Raw genomic sequence first — 16,674 nt, forward strand, 5'->3', positions numbered from 1 at the left:
CTACTGACCCATACTCGTAAATATTGTTCCACTCGTAATGTTACACCACACACACACACACACACACACACACACACACACACACACACACACACACACACACACACACACACACACACACACACACAACAACATTAATACAAATAGATGCGCTGCAACAAAGCAACAGAGATTGGGATGCTCATTCTTACAGAGCATTATAGTGAACATGTGAGGCAGAGATAAACAGACAGACGCAGACAGACAGATTGATTTACAACACTTAGTAACATGTACTTGTTATAAGCAATTCTAAGTGACCATTACTTTCCCGTTCATTCCCATTCATTGAAGCATTTCAGTGTTGAGACGCAAAGGTAGTGTAAGTGTTGAGGCAGCGGTGGTAGTGGCCCCTTCACCTCGCAGCGAGGCAGGAAGGGGAGGCGAGGGACACCAGCAGTGACTGGCCTGAAGGCGCCTTGCGTCCCGCCTCCTCTGTGCGACCCTCTCCCTTGATTGCCTTCATGCATCAATCGCAGCATGACTTGTGCTCCTCCTCTTCAGTCTCACTTAACTACCACCTTCATATTCTAGACACCGCTGAATGTTGGCAAGCTTTACATTTATTATTTTTGCTTCTTTTTATTTTCTTATTTGATCTTGTTATATATGTAATGGTGTTTGTTCGTTTTATTTTGTTGCAGCTGTTGTGCATATTTAACATTCTCAGCGTTTGAAGTGTGTTCTGTTTTCAGTGTTGTTTTCCATGTATCCATGTGTTCTTGCTTGGAGGAATTTGACACGTTTTATTTATGACATTTCGTGTTTTTGTTCAGTATTTATTCTTTCCTCTTTTGTTCATGTGTATGTTGTTAACTCATGCAGTAAAGGATTTCTGGTGGTTCTGTTTATGATGCTTCATTTTTAGCTCTTTTTAGAATAGTGAAGCTGCATCACTTTTTTATGTGGATGTTTTGATATTTTCAGGAAAGGATGGCAGGTGGTGCCGCGGTGAACACTCCCAACACATGCAGGAGGAAAGTGAGTACCTGCTTCATTACATCATGTGCCCTCTATTTTGATCTCGCTGTTAAACTTTTTTTTTTATTCATGTCAACGGAAACCTGTCACTGTCGCCTGCCTTTCTCCTGTCAGCTTCCCACGAATCTGTGAAGGAAAGAAAGGATGTGTTTTTTATAGTATCGTGTCAGTAGTGTTATCCATTGAAGGATTAGTTTAAACCTTTTTCCAATACGTTGTTTTTGTCTCCCATTTTTCTGCCTTCCTAGGGTATATATATGAAAGAAGACAGAATGTAAATTTCGTCTATAATGTTCATTGCAACATCTTACAGGGAAAAAAGTCCTTTGAGGATTGACCGAGAATCTTTTTCAAAACTAAAATTTTTGTATTCCAGTCTTCGTGTGCTTATTTTAATTTATGCATAGAGAAAAGAAGGATACGAAATAATATGTTTTCTATAATGGTGTCATCTTTTTGGTATAAATATTTACATAGAGATTCAATTGAAACCTAACAATTAGCTGTCATTTTTGCGTTCGTTTTATATATATATATATATATATATATATATATATATATATATATATATATATATATATATATATATATATATATATATATATATATATATATATATATATATATATATATATATATATATATATATATATATATATATATATATATTTTTTTTTTTTTTTTTTTTTTTTTTTTGTATGTACGAATATATGAGTGAAGAAAGGAAAGATGTAATTACAAAAAACTTTCCACAATAACAGGAATATTCACTTGAGGACTTTTTAGGTAACAAACATCAGATCTAATTTATATGTCTATTTATCCTTTAGTGTGTTTTACCGTTATGTAGATTAATACTATTTTGCCCGTTATGATAAAGTGTCCTTGGAAACTATTACTGTAACACATTTCATTTAGTGTGAATTTGGTTTCCACGTAAAAAAAAAAAAAAAAAAAACTCTCCTATGGAGAAAAGATATTTATATTTTCTTTGTTCAATTGGTATTGATATTATTTTTAACTCTGATTTCCCGGGAAGCGCCACCACCATGATATTTGTGACCTAACCTAAGGTAACTTTTTAGCGTCATAACCTTTGTTGCAGCTTTATTCAAGTAAAATCAAAGAGAGGAAAGCTTGTATAGTTCTGTGAAGTGTTCTTATTTGTCTCTGTGTGTGTTGATTGTCGCCTTGAAAAGTCAAGGTGACGTGGGCCTTGATGACTAGAGCCGGCCCACACTATTTGTCTCCCTTTTTTTAGAGGCTCGTCGTTGTAGATTTCTGAAAATATTAGTTTTCCTCACGTTTTTATTTTCCTTGTCAGCGAATGAAAGATAATTCATGATTTTCTTAATCATTTAGTAACGTATTTAATATCTTTGGAGGGATCATTCCCGTAGCGGAGCGAGGGGGCTCTATTTTTGTTACCGCACATCTGTACACCCCACCGCTCCCGCCTGGCCCTGGAGGGCACAACGATGATTTGGCCAGGAGCACCTTTTGATGTGCATCGTATATAAAAGTTTCTATTTCATTTTCGGAAATACTTCTTGGTGACTTTTGAAGGCGTATCTTTGTTATTTTATTTAATTTCTTCGTCAGACTCACCTTTTTTTGCTGTATTTTGCATATTTCGATTTATCGGCATGTGGGCGAAGGTTTCTGCCTCGCAACTCGCACAACTATCGCCTCATCACTACAGATCGAGCTCGAGCGCACAAAATGCGCCAATTATTTGCCATAACTCACTTCATATACGGGAAAGGGTTGTGGGAAGAAGGTGTTGTGAGGAGTAAACATAGGATAAATTAGTTAAATCTAGAAAGGTAGCTAGCTCAGGGAAGGTGAGAAATAGCTTAAGTATTTACCACACAAAATGTAGCAGTATTTTGAATAAAATAGACTTGTTTAGAAGAATAGTGTGTGTAGAGAAATTTGATATCATTGCTTTAACTGAAACTTGGTTAGATATGTGAGGAAAAGTATTTAATCCAGAGGTCAAGATAGATGGTTATACATTGTTCTATAAAGATAGGGAAAACAGGAGAGGAGGAGGCGTCGCGTTATACGTTAGGGACACATTACAGTGTTGTATTAACAGTAGAATTAAAACAGATAACAAAGCATAGTCGATATGGGTAGATATTAAGGAAGGATCACAGTCAGTAGTACTGGGAGTAGTGTACAGACCACCGACCAGTACAAAGGAAATTAACACCTCACTGTGGCAGGAAATAAATAGAGCAGGCAGGCACAGTCAGGTATGTGTGGTAGGAGATTTTAATTTTAGGAATATCGACTGGAGTCTGATGGTGGGTAACAAGGAAGCACAGGAATTTCTTCAGGTAATTCAGGTAGTCGTAGAACCCACAAGGGGGAATAATATTCTAGATTTAATTCTTACTAACAGGGAGGAAGCAGTCACGCAGGTAGAGGTTGGAGGACAGCTAGGTAAGTGACCATAGGGAAATTAGGTACAATTAAAAATAGGAAGAAACTTTTAGAAGCAAAAACACTTGTAAAATACCTGACTTTAGAAGAGCAGATTTTAAGGAATTAAAAAGGTACCTCCAAGGAGTTGACTGACAACAGATGCAGGGTGAGGTCAGGTCCGGGACGGAGTTGAGAGAGATAAGGCAAGATGTGAGAGGTGAGGTGAGGTGTGAGGGTGTAGGACAAGAGGAGGTAAGATGTGTTCGGAAGGGGCGGAGGAGAGAGGGAGGGGTATATGGGTGTGAGTATGGTGGAATGTCAGGTCATGCTGAAATGAGAGAGGTGAGGTCGAGGCGAGTAGATGAGGGAGTAGAGAGGATGGTAGGGGCCGAGATGAGGGAATTAGGTGAAGTAAATGTAGATGAATTGTATAAATATTTCGTAGATAAAGTTCATATAGGTCAGTTGGCATATATCCTGTATAGGGCAATAAGATCACAGAAAAATTATCCTAAATGAATGACTACTTTGTTAAAACATTATATACGAGTAGGATGGAAGAGAAGTATATATAAGACATTAAGGGCAGGTGAAGAAGTTTTAAGGTCACAATATAATGAATTAGTTAGAACAGTCAGGAAGTTAACGAGGAAAGCTAAGGGCAATTATGAATTAAGTGTAGCCAGTCATGTGAAGACAGACCCCAAGGGATTTTATCAGGAATAGAGGACGAATAATAAGGATACTATAGGTCCATTAAAGGCAGCAGATGGGGAGCTGGTTAGTTCTGAGAAGGAGATTAGTAAAATTCTGAATGAGTATTTTTTATCTGTCTTCACCCAGGAAAACATGCAGGATATGCCAGATAGTGAACAGATGTTTAGAGCAGATGAGAATCAGAAGCTGACAGATATTTCCTTAACTAGAGAGATAGTGGAAGAAGAGATAGATATGCTAAAAAAAAGTTCAAGACAGCAGGACCAGATGAAATATATCCCAGAGTACTTAAGGAATGCAAAGAGGTTATTAGTGAGCCGTTAGTTTCTGTCTTTAGGAAATCACTTGAGTCAGGTGAGGTACCAGTAATGTGGAGGCAGGCTAATGTAGTACTCATCTTTAAGAAAGGAGATAAAACTTTAGCATCCAACTATAGATCTGTCAGCTTAAATTCAGTTATAGGTAAAATATTAGAGTCAATAATAGCGAGGAACATTAGGTAACATTTAGACAAACATAACTTGATAAATCAATCACAGCATGGCTTCACGAAGGGGAAGTCTTGCATGACAAACTTGTTAAGTTTTTACAGTAAGGTGTACGAGGCAGTAGATAATGGTGATATGTATGATATCTTATATCTGGACCTTACTGAAGCACTTGACAAGGTACCCCATGAAAGGCTCCTGAGAAAGGTTAGGGCACACGGGATGGATGGGAAGTTGTTAGGCTGGATAGGGTCACGGCTTAGCGACAGGCGAGAAAGAGTTGTAATAAACGGCTCGAAATCCGAGTGATGTCATGTAATCAGTGGGGTGCCATAGGGATCAGTATTAGGGACATTGTTATTTCTAATATATATCATTGACTTGGATAGTAGAATTAGTAGTGATGTTAGTATATATGCGTATGACACAAAGATATATTAATTAGATCAGAAACGGGTGCCTTCCCCTTGCAGGCAGATTTAGATAGGATGAATGAATGGACGGACATATGGCAAAAACAATTTAGTATCAATAAATGCAAAGTACTTAGCGTAGGTAGAGGAAACCCACACAGTAGGTACACATTAAACGAACAATTTCTGGTAGTTACAGGGTACGAGAAAGATTTAGGAGTTATAGTTAGCTCTGAACTCCGTCTAGGAAAACAATGCATAGAGGCCAGAAACAGGACAGATAGGGTACTAGGATTAATTTTTAGGAGTGTTAAAAGTAGAAGGCCGGAAGTAATATTAATGATATTCTTGACGCTGGTCAGACCTCATCTAGACTACGTTGTGCAATTTTGGTCCAGAAGACCAGGGAAGATATAGGTCTATTAGAATCAGTACAGAGGAGAATGACAGAAAGGATACAGGGGATGAGGAGTATTCCTTACGAGGCGTGAATGAAGTTATTAAATTTACATTCTTTAGAGAGACGTAGGTTAAGAGGGGACGTGATAGAAGTCTTTAAGTGGTATAAGGGTTATAACAAGGGGGATGTAAGCAAAATTCTTTGGATCAGCATCCAGGGTACAACAAGAAATAACAGGTTCAAGCTTGGAAAATTTAAGTTTAGGAAGGAGATAGTAAAAATTGGTTCTTGAATAGTGGTAGATGAGTGGAACGGACTCATTAATCATGTTGTTAGTGCTAGGACATTAGAGAGCTTTAAGAGAAGATTAGACAGGTTTATGGATGGGGATAATAGATGGAAATAGGTAGGTATATTTCATAAAGGGACTGCCACGTGTAAGCCTGGTCGCTTCTTGCAGCTTCCTTTATTTCTTATGTTCTTATGTTCTTATGATAGCCAGTCTTGGTTGACACCATCAAACTCAGACACTTTTTTTTTTCTTTTTGTCTTTAGGGTTTAACACAGTCCTCTGATTTTGTGTTTATCTTGTCTGATGCAGCAGCGGCGGGAGCTTTTTCCTTCCTCGCGGCCAGACGACGCGTTCTGGCTTTTTCCTGCTCCTCCTGACACACTCACAGTTTACCGGTGAGTGAAGGGGACGGAGCAGTTTTTGTAGCGCAGTGTACGTCCTTCCAGTTTTAGGTTTACATTTAAGTGAAGCCTGTCATGCTTGCCTATGTTTTTCCATGTGCATGTAAGGTAAGGCTGCTTGACAAAGTGTCTGACTCACTGCAGACACTTGCTTTATGCGGTACTGTAATAAACAAGTAATTTCTCAATGTAAAGGAAACAGTGAGTCACAAAAGTGCCTCTCAGTACGATGTGGTAATGAAAAGCAGAATATGAAATAAATAGATAGTAAATAAGTGAATAAATAAATAAATAAATAAATAAATAAATAAATAAATGGACGAATTAATGCATACCTTGGAGAACATTTCACACCTGCTGAGCTTACCATAGCAAATACACTGATATGCTACAAAAAATGCACACAAGTATATGAAGATGGAAAAAAATGTGAGAAGTCTGTCTTGTGTTGTTATTTCTATGGTTACTGCTCTTCAGAATTTGCCATCAGCATGCGTCTCTCCTTCCCCACGCTGACGCTACACAAGACTTTCACCTTTATTCCCTTCCCTTTCAGTAGTCCAGGAGTCAAGCAATATCTTCATTCTTTCATCCCTTTCATTGGTAAACTCTGGAATTCTCTGCCTGTTTCTGTTTTTTCCCCTTCCTGTGACTAGTTGTTTTAAGAGTATTGAGGCACTCCCAGAAACATATTTAGTATTTTTTTATTGACTTTTATTTTTTTTATTTAATTTTTTTTTTTTGTCTGTATGTATGGAAGCGGCAACTGAAAAAAATTTTTTTTTTTGTTCCTCTGTTTGCCATTCGCCAAGAAGATATGAGAGCGTGAGTATAAATAATGGCTATATGCAGATGTAAGAATACCATTTTTTAGTGACTCTAAATTAAACATGCATTGCATTGTTTACTCCAGTTTACTCAAGTTGAACCGTCCAATATCTTTTGCATGTAAATGATTTTTGTGTTCACCTATTTGAATTTTTATTTCCAAATGCAGCTCCATGTTTTTAAGAAGCACAGAGGGTTGGAGAAAGACAAATCCTTCCTGAGTGTTAATAGGTGAATGTTAATAACAGAAGTAGTAGCAATAGTAGTAGTAGTAGTAATAGTAGTAGTAGTAGTAGATGTTGTTGTTGTTGTTGTTTTTGTTGTTGTCGTTGTTGTTGTAGTAAAGAGCAAGATTATTATCTGGAGTGACACCAATTCAGTTTTTGTATAATTTGTATTTTCTTACTATTATTCCACACCTTGTCAATCCACGCAAGGAAAAAAAAAGAAAAGCAATAAAAGAAAACGTATATTAAAAAAGTGAGAGGCAAGACCAGCAAGTGAAACACGCCCTGCCTTCTCCATAGACTTGACGTGTTTACTGCCGCGCTTCCTGCCTGATAATTATACAGTCTTACGCTGGAGGCGCTTAATGTGGTGCATTTGTATGAAAGAATTTACTTTTGCCTTGAATCTCTCTCTCTCTCTCTCTCTCTCTCTCTCTCTCTCTCTCTCTCTCTCTCTCTCTCTCTCTCTCTCTCTCTCTCTCTCTCTCTCTCTCTCTCTCTCTCTCTCTCTCTCTCTCTCTCTCTCTCTCTCTCTCTCTCTCTCTGTGACGCGCAACAGTGTGGGTGTCGTGAGCAGAGCAAACGGCCAAATGTGCGGCGACTAGCCAGTGTTTGCGTGCGCTGCGTGGAGCGTGCAGTTTGGATGTCAAAGAGGAATGCAAGTGGTCGGGATAAGGCGGAGGAGGAGTAGGAGCAGTAGGAGGAGGAGGAGGAGGCGTAGCGTAGCGTGGTCTGGATGGCGTGCAGGATTATGTGACGCTCAGAGGCAGCTTCCCTACACTGTAAGCTTCTATTAGAGTGAGCCACGTGACGGGGTGCGCTCTCAGGGTGATTGCTTGTATTCTATGTAGCCTGGCGGGGCTGTGGCACTCCCTGCAGGTTATTGGCTCAGGAGGGTGAGGTAATGTCGGATGTTAGTGTGGTACTCTGCTGTGGGTGAAGGGTTGTGTTTGTAATGATACAGCGCCTAAAGTTTGTTAAAGTGATGCAGGTTGGAGAGCATAAATACAGTGACATCATCACCACTATAGTCTCTCCCTTTACGCTGCAACGGAATGATGTAGTAGTGGTGATGTAGTCTGGGACAATGATGTACACTAGAAAAAATAGATAAAGATCCCAGTAATATCAACAGTTCCATTCTCGTGAAAGGTTTAGTGTTCCTCCATTATTTTCTTCATCTTCAGCATTTCCACTTTATGTTCACTTAACTTGACAAGTGTGTTCCACGTGTGTCATTTTACACTCCTTCATATCATGATTTATACAAAAACAAAAACCATACTGTTGTTTTATTCCTTTTCATATCCTCACACAGAGGACAATTTTTAACAATAAATAGGGCTAAACTTCAGCCTCACCTCTGCCATCTCCTTTTAATTTGTCTGAAGAAAGGAAAAAATCTAAGTTCTTTTCCATATTTTCATTCATATAGATCATTAATAATGTATAGGATTAAAATATAGCCTTAATCCCTCTATGCCCTTTTTACCGTGATATCTTTTGCCCCTACACGCTGGTATGGTCCGCCTGGCCCTCTTCCCCGGCCCCTTCCCCCTGACAGACCCCGCGTGTGGCCGTGAAGTGTGGCTCCCCAAGTGGTCATCCAATATTGCTCTTAAAAATGGTCCCGTGATGCGTCTACAGAATGGTTGCTGAAAGCGGGTTACTTGGGTGAGGGGAGAGGGGACTGATGTGGCCCTCTGGCCTAGAACTCTCTCTCTCTCTCTCTCTCTCTCTCTCTCTCTCTCTCTCTCTCTCTCTCTCTCTCTCTCTCTCTCTCTCTCTCTCTCTCTCTCTCTCTCTCTCTCTCTCTCTCTCTCTCTCTCTCTCTCTCTCTCTCTCTCTCTCTCTCTCTCTCTCTCTCTCTCTCTCTCTCTCTCTCTCTCTCTCTCTCTCTCTCTCTCTCTCTCTCTCTCTCTCTCTCTCTCTCTCTCTCTCTCTCTCTCTCTCTCTCTCTCTCTCTCTCTCTCTCTCTCTCTCTCTCTCTCTCTCTCTCTCTCTCTCTCTCTCTCTCTCTCTCTCTCTCTCTCTCTCTCTCTCTCTCTCTCTCTCTCTCTCTCTCTCTCTCTCTCTCTCTCTCTCTCTCTCTCTCTCTCTCTCTCTCTCTCTCTCTCTCTCTCTCTCTCTCTCTCTCTCTCTCTCTCTCTCTCTCTCTCTCTCTCTCTCTCTCTCTCTCTCTCTCTCTCTCTCTCTCTCTCTCTCTCTCTCTCTCTCTCTCTCTCTCTCTCTCTCTCTCTCTCTCTCTCTCTCTCTCTCTCTCTCTCTCTCTCTCTCTCTCTCTCTCTCTCTCTCTCTCTCTCTCTCTCTCTCTCTCTCTCTCTCTCTCTCTCTCTCTCTCTCTCTCTCTCTCTCTCTCTCTCTCTCTCTCTCTCTCTCTCTCTCTCTCTCTCTCTCTCTCTCTCTCTCTCTCTCTCTCTCTCTCTCTCTCTCTCTATTGATACCACGTGGTATAGAAAAACCACAGAGAACTTGAGAGAATAGTGAGGGAAAGAGTTGTGGTCTGTCTACTTTTGTTTGTGAGGGAGAGTGTAACTGCATGATAGTTGTGTGATGTGGTGTGTGCGTAGCGCAGGTGAAGGCACAGTTTGGTTGTTGAGGGGTGGTGCAGCATTCTTGCGTTGCGCTTTCCAGGGAAATTACCTCAGAGTGTTACGTCATAATGAATAAGACAAGTGAAGAAGCTTGCTTTCTTTTGAATACCGTCTTTTCGGAAATGTTGATTTTTTTTTTTATTTTGTGCAAGACAAAAAAAAAAAAAAAACTTACAATTTTTAGTAGAGTGAAAAAAATCTACAATTCACCCTAAGGAGGAAGAACAGAAAAATTACGAACTATACCACCACCACCACCACCACCACCACCACTACTACTACTACTACTACTACTACTACTACTACTACTACTACTACTACTACTACTACCTCTACTACTACTACTACTACTACTACTACTACTACTACTACTACTACTACTACTACTACTACTACTACTTTAAATATAATACCTCCACCCCATGTTTATTGATGTGTCAATTAGGGGCTCCATTACTTGGAGGTCATTAGCCCCAGCTCTCGCTAATGACTGTGGCATCCAACCATATCTAATACTCTATAATATAAACATTAGTTGTTAACTATAAATTCACTCTACCTCTACTCTATCTACTCTTATGCCACTCTCCACCACTGTAGCCTCGCAGTCGAGGCCTCCTATGGTATGGGCAGGTATGGGAGTGGAATGCCTTGTCCCCCTGAGACACAGGAGGGCAGATCTGAGGAGGGAGAATGAGAGACGGCACCTCATCCATGCGACTACTACTACTACCACCACCACCACACCTCACTCTCAACTTCTCCCATTTTCACGAATTCCTCTCTTCTCTTGCTTCGTTATACCATCCTTCATCCTCTCTCCCTTACGTTCCATCCTTCCTTTCGCCGACATAATGCTTGCAACAGAGGCCCCTCCTCTTCCTCCCCCTCCTCCTCCAGTCCCGTAGCATTAGCAGGGCCTTGTGTCCCCTTATAAGCAGGGATGCTTAGTGGAACATGTCGAAATAGCGTTGCCTAGCCGCCGCCGAGTATAGGAGTGTATTAAGGGTGCATTATCTCTAACTGACTGTCTTCAGCCTCTCTCTCACCGCCGCAATGTTGCATATCTAACTGTCTTGTACCGCTATTTTCATGCTAACTACTCTTCTGATCTTTCTAACTGCATGCCTCCCCTCCTTCCGCGGCCTCGCTGCACAAGACTTTCTTCTTTCTCTCACCTCTATTCTGTCCACCTCTCTAACGCAAGAGTTTACCAGTATTCTCAATCATTCATTCCTTTCTCTGTTAAACTCTGGAACTCCCTGTCTGCTTCCGTATTTTCACCTTCCTATGACGTGAACTCCTTCAAGAGGGAGGTTTCAAGACAGCGGACACCACTTCCATCCCCACCCCAGCTAGAGCAGCTGTCATGCAGTTTCGGAGGTTTTTAGCATTACATAAACGTGACTCTTTACATAACAATACATATTTATCTACAGAGCTGACGCCATAATCTCCTTTCTGATATTTATACCGTAATAATTGTTTCGCGCGCCTCATTGTAACCACGTATTTAATTCTGATGTTTGGTAGTTTCTGGTGTGTGTGTGTCGGCAGTGAATTAGTACTAGGGTGTTCGAAGTGCCACACTTAGTGTCTCGAAAACTCATTACTGGTTCGGTGTGAACCAGTAGTAGGGTCGTGCGAGGTCATGTAAGCGCGGCCAGCTGACACTTCTGGGAAGTTGTGCCGTGTTGTTCCAGTTGGTGCTTTTGAGGGTTGGACCTCCCTAGACTGTACTGATAAGTATACCGATACTTTCATTAATGTTGTGTCCTCAAAGTTAGCTGATACATTCAAACTATGGGTGCGTTGTGAGCAAGTGTCGGGTAGCTATGAGAGGTTAGCGGAACTGGCTATCTTGGAGAATTTTATGGCGAAAATTGACCTAGAGTTCCAGACTTACTGACTTTGCAGACAAGGGAGTTAGAACAGCCGCTCAAGCTGTTGTGTATGCTGATGACTGGTATCTGTTTCCTGGTCTAATAAAAAATAAAAGTAACTTTGTCTCCAAGACCGTTCCCAGCCCACTATGTAATTTCCCCCTCAAAGCTTCAAACAGAAAACCTGTAAGCCGAGTAAGTCTCCTTGTGTCTCACAACACAAATACACCACCACTCACATATCTCCACACGTTCCCTGACAAGCACATATTGTCACAGACTTGACCATAGATAGGTGATAGAAAAAAATCTGGTCGTGCAATCGATTCATTTTGCGTCTATTTTCTTCATTTCCTAACCCCGTCATCATAAGAGCCACCTATTTCTGATGAAAGATTATCTTCTCTTTCTCCCCCCTGAGACTATTGCTCTTTCAAGAAGGTTGTGAGAAGGAGGCTGTTGCTTCTTTGGAATCCACTGTTTCCGGAGGTGTGGTGCAGGCGGTTACAAGTGATATTGCCCCCTGATTATTCCTATTCTCCCTACTCTATTTTGGTGAAGGTCATTACTTCCCAGTACTCTGTAAAGATCCTACAAGATACTGCATCTTCGATCTCTCTATGAGTGAGACTTACCCATATTTGTTGTGGCAGTTCTGACTAAATCTTAATCAACTACATCACTTCAACTATTTCTTTGTTTTATACCTGTGGTCCCTCATGCTAATGATTCTTGTGATACTTCCGCCACGGTTGATGTCTCTTGCGATTCCAGTGATCTTTCAACCTCGACAGACGCCAGTGTCTCGTTGTCTCATCCCACCAAATTCTTTTAGAAGAAAACATAATTTTCTTCGTAATTTTGGAGTAACTTTTAATGTCTTCAGCTCTAATCTATAAATCGTGTAAGGTTTGTCGTCATCACCACCAGCGAGGGAGTGTAGCCCACCTTCTGTATTAGTGTTAAGAAGCGTGGTCCCGGAAATATCTACTAGCGCAGTCCTCGGGAGTAACTGAAGACAAGACATTATTTTTCAGCGGCAAATTATATCAAATTATATCACCATCAAGTTGAAAGAGGAGGGTAAATATCACCTAATTTTTCTTGGGCAAAACTAAGAATAGAAGAATGGAAAGCAGTCCAAAAAAGGATTTTGTTTTATAGGTTTTGTGTGTGAATGAAGACATGCGAACATTGACTTAACATTCCGAAGTTATGTAAAGAAATGTGTATATATTTTTGCAAGTTATAATCTCCACCCGTATTGTGATAAATTAATGCTAGCAATGCAGCTCTCTGCTGGTATATTACTATTAGTTTGTATAGTTGACAACACAGATAAAATCCGAATGCCGGTGGTGACACTATACCCTAAATCGCCCACCAAACTGTACGCGAACTGGACCCTCGTGGAGTGCAAGACCAAATGTCCCATCATGCAGCAGAACATTCAGTGGAAGAGGAAAAGAAAACACTACCATCTGGAGGAGTTCTTGCAGCCAAACGTCACGGAGTACACCATTAATAGTAAGACTGTGTTGAAGCTTGATGACTTACTACTTGTGATGTCGACATTCAGATCATACTATTAACAGTTTATATAGACCTGACTTGGAGTGAGATCATATTATTATCAGTTTGTATAGAACCAATGGGGAGTGAGTCTTGCAGCCCCTTAGTCCTCATTAGGTGAGACAGATGTTTTGGACACCCCATACAAGTGCTCCTTAACATTCCAAGCTTATCTCGTAAAGCAGAGACAGTCCCCCACCTGGTGTAGTTGGCTTTGGTCTGCCTCTTCTTCTATCGACCATTTATTTTTCACACATCAAACACAAGCACACTTTTTGGCCTGTACTTCGCTAATTTTACATTTGCTGATTTTTTTTTTTCTTTTTCTCATAATTACTGAAGATGTGTGTGTAGTTTTTCGTTGCACTTCATCATGTAGTCACAATTTTTAGACTTGCATTTGTACAATATTTGGAGGTAAAGTAAGCTCTTACACAGTTCGAATGTGTCTAACTTTTTTTTTTTTTTTTTTTTAGTCCTTAACCATTCATGTCCATTGCTTTACAACTCAAGGTGCGAGCAAATGGTTAGAGTAACAATGGCTCCGTGCTTGTATCTAGCCAAAAATATATTTGAATTAATGTATAACAATGATGTACTCGTATCTACATGCAGGAAAGGGAAAGAATTGTCCTGCCACCCTCTCTATCTTCATGTCTCTCCTCTCTCGGGAGATAGTCATTGAATATGGAATGTTATCAGATATGAATGGTTTCAATTTACTGAAGAATCGATGTTATTTTTCGTTCTGGCAGATCTGCAGCCAAACAAATCTTACAAAGTGAGAGTCCTGTTGGCTACCAGTGCTGGCTACCCAGAACACATGATTCGGCTGCCCTGGTACACCGTCAGGATGCCACGCAGCAGCTCTGACTTGCCACGGGATAATGTCTTCCTCATCGTTCATCTCTCCACTTGCAGCCAGAGGCCCACCGAGGTCTTGGTGAGTGCCGTTGTTGAACAACAAACGCCCTCTCGAAGTGATAGCTTTCGTCTTCAATAGTGTGAAGAGGTGTACTTAAGCGGCTATTTAACAACACTGTCATAGTTAACGCTTCAAGTAAAATCTTCAGTTTCTTAGGAGCCTTTCCAGGATTCTGTGACTTGCACTCACTATTTCTACATTATCACATTAATGATACTCAGGATTTATGAATCTTATTTTTGCCACAGGTAAATTGGACGCTGGACGCCTCACTGCAGAAGGATCTTGCCAATTATCATGTGTTGTATAACACCTCCACCTCTGTCTGGCAAAAAGAACTCCCAACGACCGAAACTTCCCTAACACTCACATATCTAGGTAACTGTGATAGAAATTAATGAAATCAGTGAAAGATAACAGTGCCCTTGTACATTTTTCTATATCCATGATAATTTGTTTGAATTTTCATATACTTAACTATACTGAACCGCTGCTATATGTGTCATGTCTCTTATCCTAAAGTTCCGAGAACGTGTTACGGCGTGAAGGTCCGAGCCACCTACAGCACCGGGCGAAACAGCACCGAGTCTTACCTGAAGACCATCTGCACACTGCCACGGCCTCCCCACATCCTCTCCCAACACTCCAACACCAACAGGATCAAAGTGAACAAGCTCAGGGTTAGTGTTTATTCCCAGTTCTTTTTACAATCTGTTTTATAACTCTTTCTGTGAAATATGTACGCCAATGTCTATCTATAAGACTGTCACATGATCAGCTGATCTTTATACTTATAGTCTAAATTGATAATTGAGGCTTTGTTTTATTAAGGTATATATATTTTTTTTTTAACTGCTACATCATCTCTATCATCATCACCACTATTATCATCATCATGACCACCAGCACTGCCGCTATCATCATCATCATCATCATCATCATCATCATCATCATCATCATCATCATCATTCCACCTTCCCTGCACTGGACAACTCCTGGGCATTACCGTAGCATTTACATATCAGTATCATGACCTAGTATCTCATCATGCATACTACTTCATATTGTTCAGTGTGACATTTAGCATTGCTCTTACATCAATTTTAAGTGTTTTTTTTTTTTTTTTTTTTGGTCTAGAACACAAATCTTTTTTTTTCACAGATCATTTTGTTCACAATATCTATTTTCATGTGTATCTTACATTTCCAAGGCCAAGAGGTCGAATTAGGCGGTAAACTTATGATAAAGCTTAATTTTCTGCATTAGATTTGAGGAACGAAAAAAAAAAAAAAAAAATGTGAGAAAAGTATTACCCTTCATGCTAAGTCCACCTTCCATCACAGACCAAGGTGCTGAACACTACCAGCATGCGCATCACCTGGAAACACACGCCGCGGAAGATCCAGGTCGACTTCTACACCATTAGGGTCGAGAACGTTGAATCAGACCCGAACAGCCAAACGGAAACACCCGAAGACAAGCGGAGTGAGGTGAAGGGGACGCATTTGGAGGCCGCGGGAAGAGGTCCTCGCAGCCCACAGCCGACGAAATACGAAGATTCCCGAGACACGGCTAATATAAAAATATGTACATTTGGTGACGTAAATATGTAACATGATGAATATATAGTTAGTTATGGTATCCAAACTGTGCTTCTCTCTCTCTATGTGTGTGTGTGTGTGTGTGTGTGTGTGTGTGTTGATAAGGAGTCCCACACCATGACACACACACACACACACACACACACACACATCCCTGCAATCGCTCGCTAACACTGCACGCTATACGCTCCTACAGGACCATGAGGTCAAGCTGTACCGAGTCACCAACCGGAAGCTGACGGTGACGAGCCTGAAGCAGGACCACAACTACAAGGTCACCGTCACGGCCTCCACCACCACCCTCACAGGTCACTCCGCCACCACCTACGTCACTCCAGATGAAGGAGGTAAGCACCGCGATTTTAATGCTCAGGACACTGTTAGGAGTGTGGCTTTATTAAATAAAATGAAAAATTAATAAAAATAATAATAAAAACACCATCACCACCACCGCCACCACCACCACCACCAACAACAACAGCAATGATAAAATAAATATAAGTTTCATGTGAATAGAGTGAATTTATACAGTGCTCCTTTGTGTTATCTAAAAGTTTAACAAAAATTTAATGCCATTTTATTTGACTCATATAATGTGCATCATGTTTAGCATATTTAAGAAGCAAACCCCCCTGATGTCATCCATTGCTTGAGAACCATGAAAAATGTAAAACAATAAAAAAAAGCCTCTAAATCTCCATTCCCCATTCAGTTCCCACGGCGCCGCTGAACGTGACGTGGGTTCCTGCAAGCCCGAAAGATGCCGTTCTCACCTGGAGCCCTCCACGCCTCATCAACGGCCGTTTAGTGCACTACCTGGTGAAATTTTCTCACGATCAGTGTATCATTAAAATGATATGTTAACCATCTATTATTTATT

The 16,674-nt window shown here is 40.6% G+C and overlaps 1 protein-coding gene across 2 annotated transcripts; it reads left to right on the forward strand.

Moving 5' to 3' along the window:
- Window positions 1-592: 592 nt before the first annotated feature.
- Window positions 593-16,659, forward strand: LOC135102185 (uncharacterized). Of its 2 annotated transcripts, none has more exons than XM_064007007.1 (7): window positions 593-1,020; window positions 14,024-14,211; window positions 14,442-14,571; window positions 14,716-14,873; window positions 15,537-15,776; window positions 15,991-16,141; window positions 16,507-16,659. In XM_064007007.1, the coding sequence occupies exons 1-7, from the start codon at window positions 1,008-1,010 to the stop codon at window positions 16,656-16,658; spliced, it is 1,032 nt and encodes a 343-aa protein (XP_063863077.1). In that variant the 5' UTR covers window positions 593-1,007; the 3' UTR covers window position 16,659. The 2 variants fall into 2 exon arrangements, with proteins under 2 accessions (XP_063863077.1, XP_063863076.1); XM_064007006.1 differs by lacking the exon at window positions 593-1,020 and adding an exon at window positions 11,321-13,223.
- The last annotated feature ends 15 nt before the right edge of the window (window positions 16,660-16,674 follow it).

This window comes from Scylla paramamosain, chromosome 7, assembly GCF_035594125.1.
Source record: "Scylla paramamosain isolate STU-SP2022 chromosome 7, ASM3559412v1, whole genome shotgun sequence".
Classification (NCBI taxonomy): domain Eukaryota; kingdom Metazoa; phylum Arthropoda; class Malacostraca; order Decapoda; family Portunidae; genus Scylla; species Scylla paramamosain.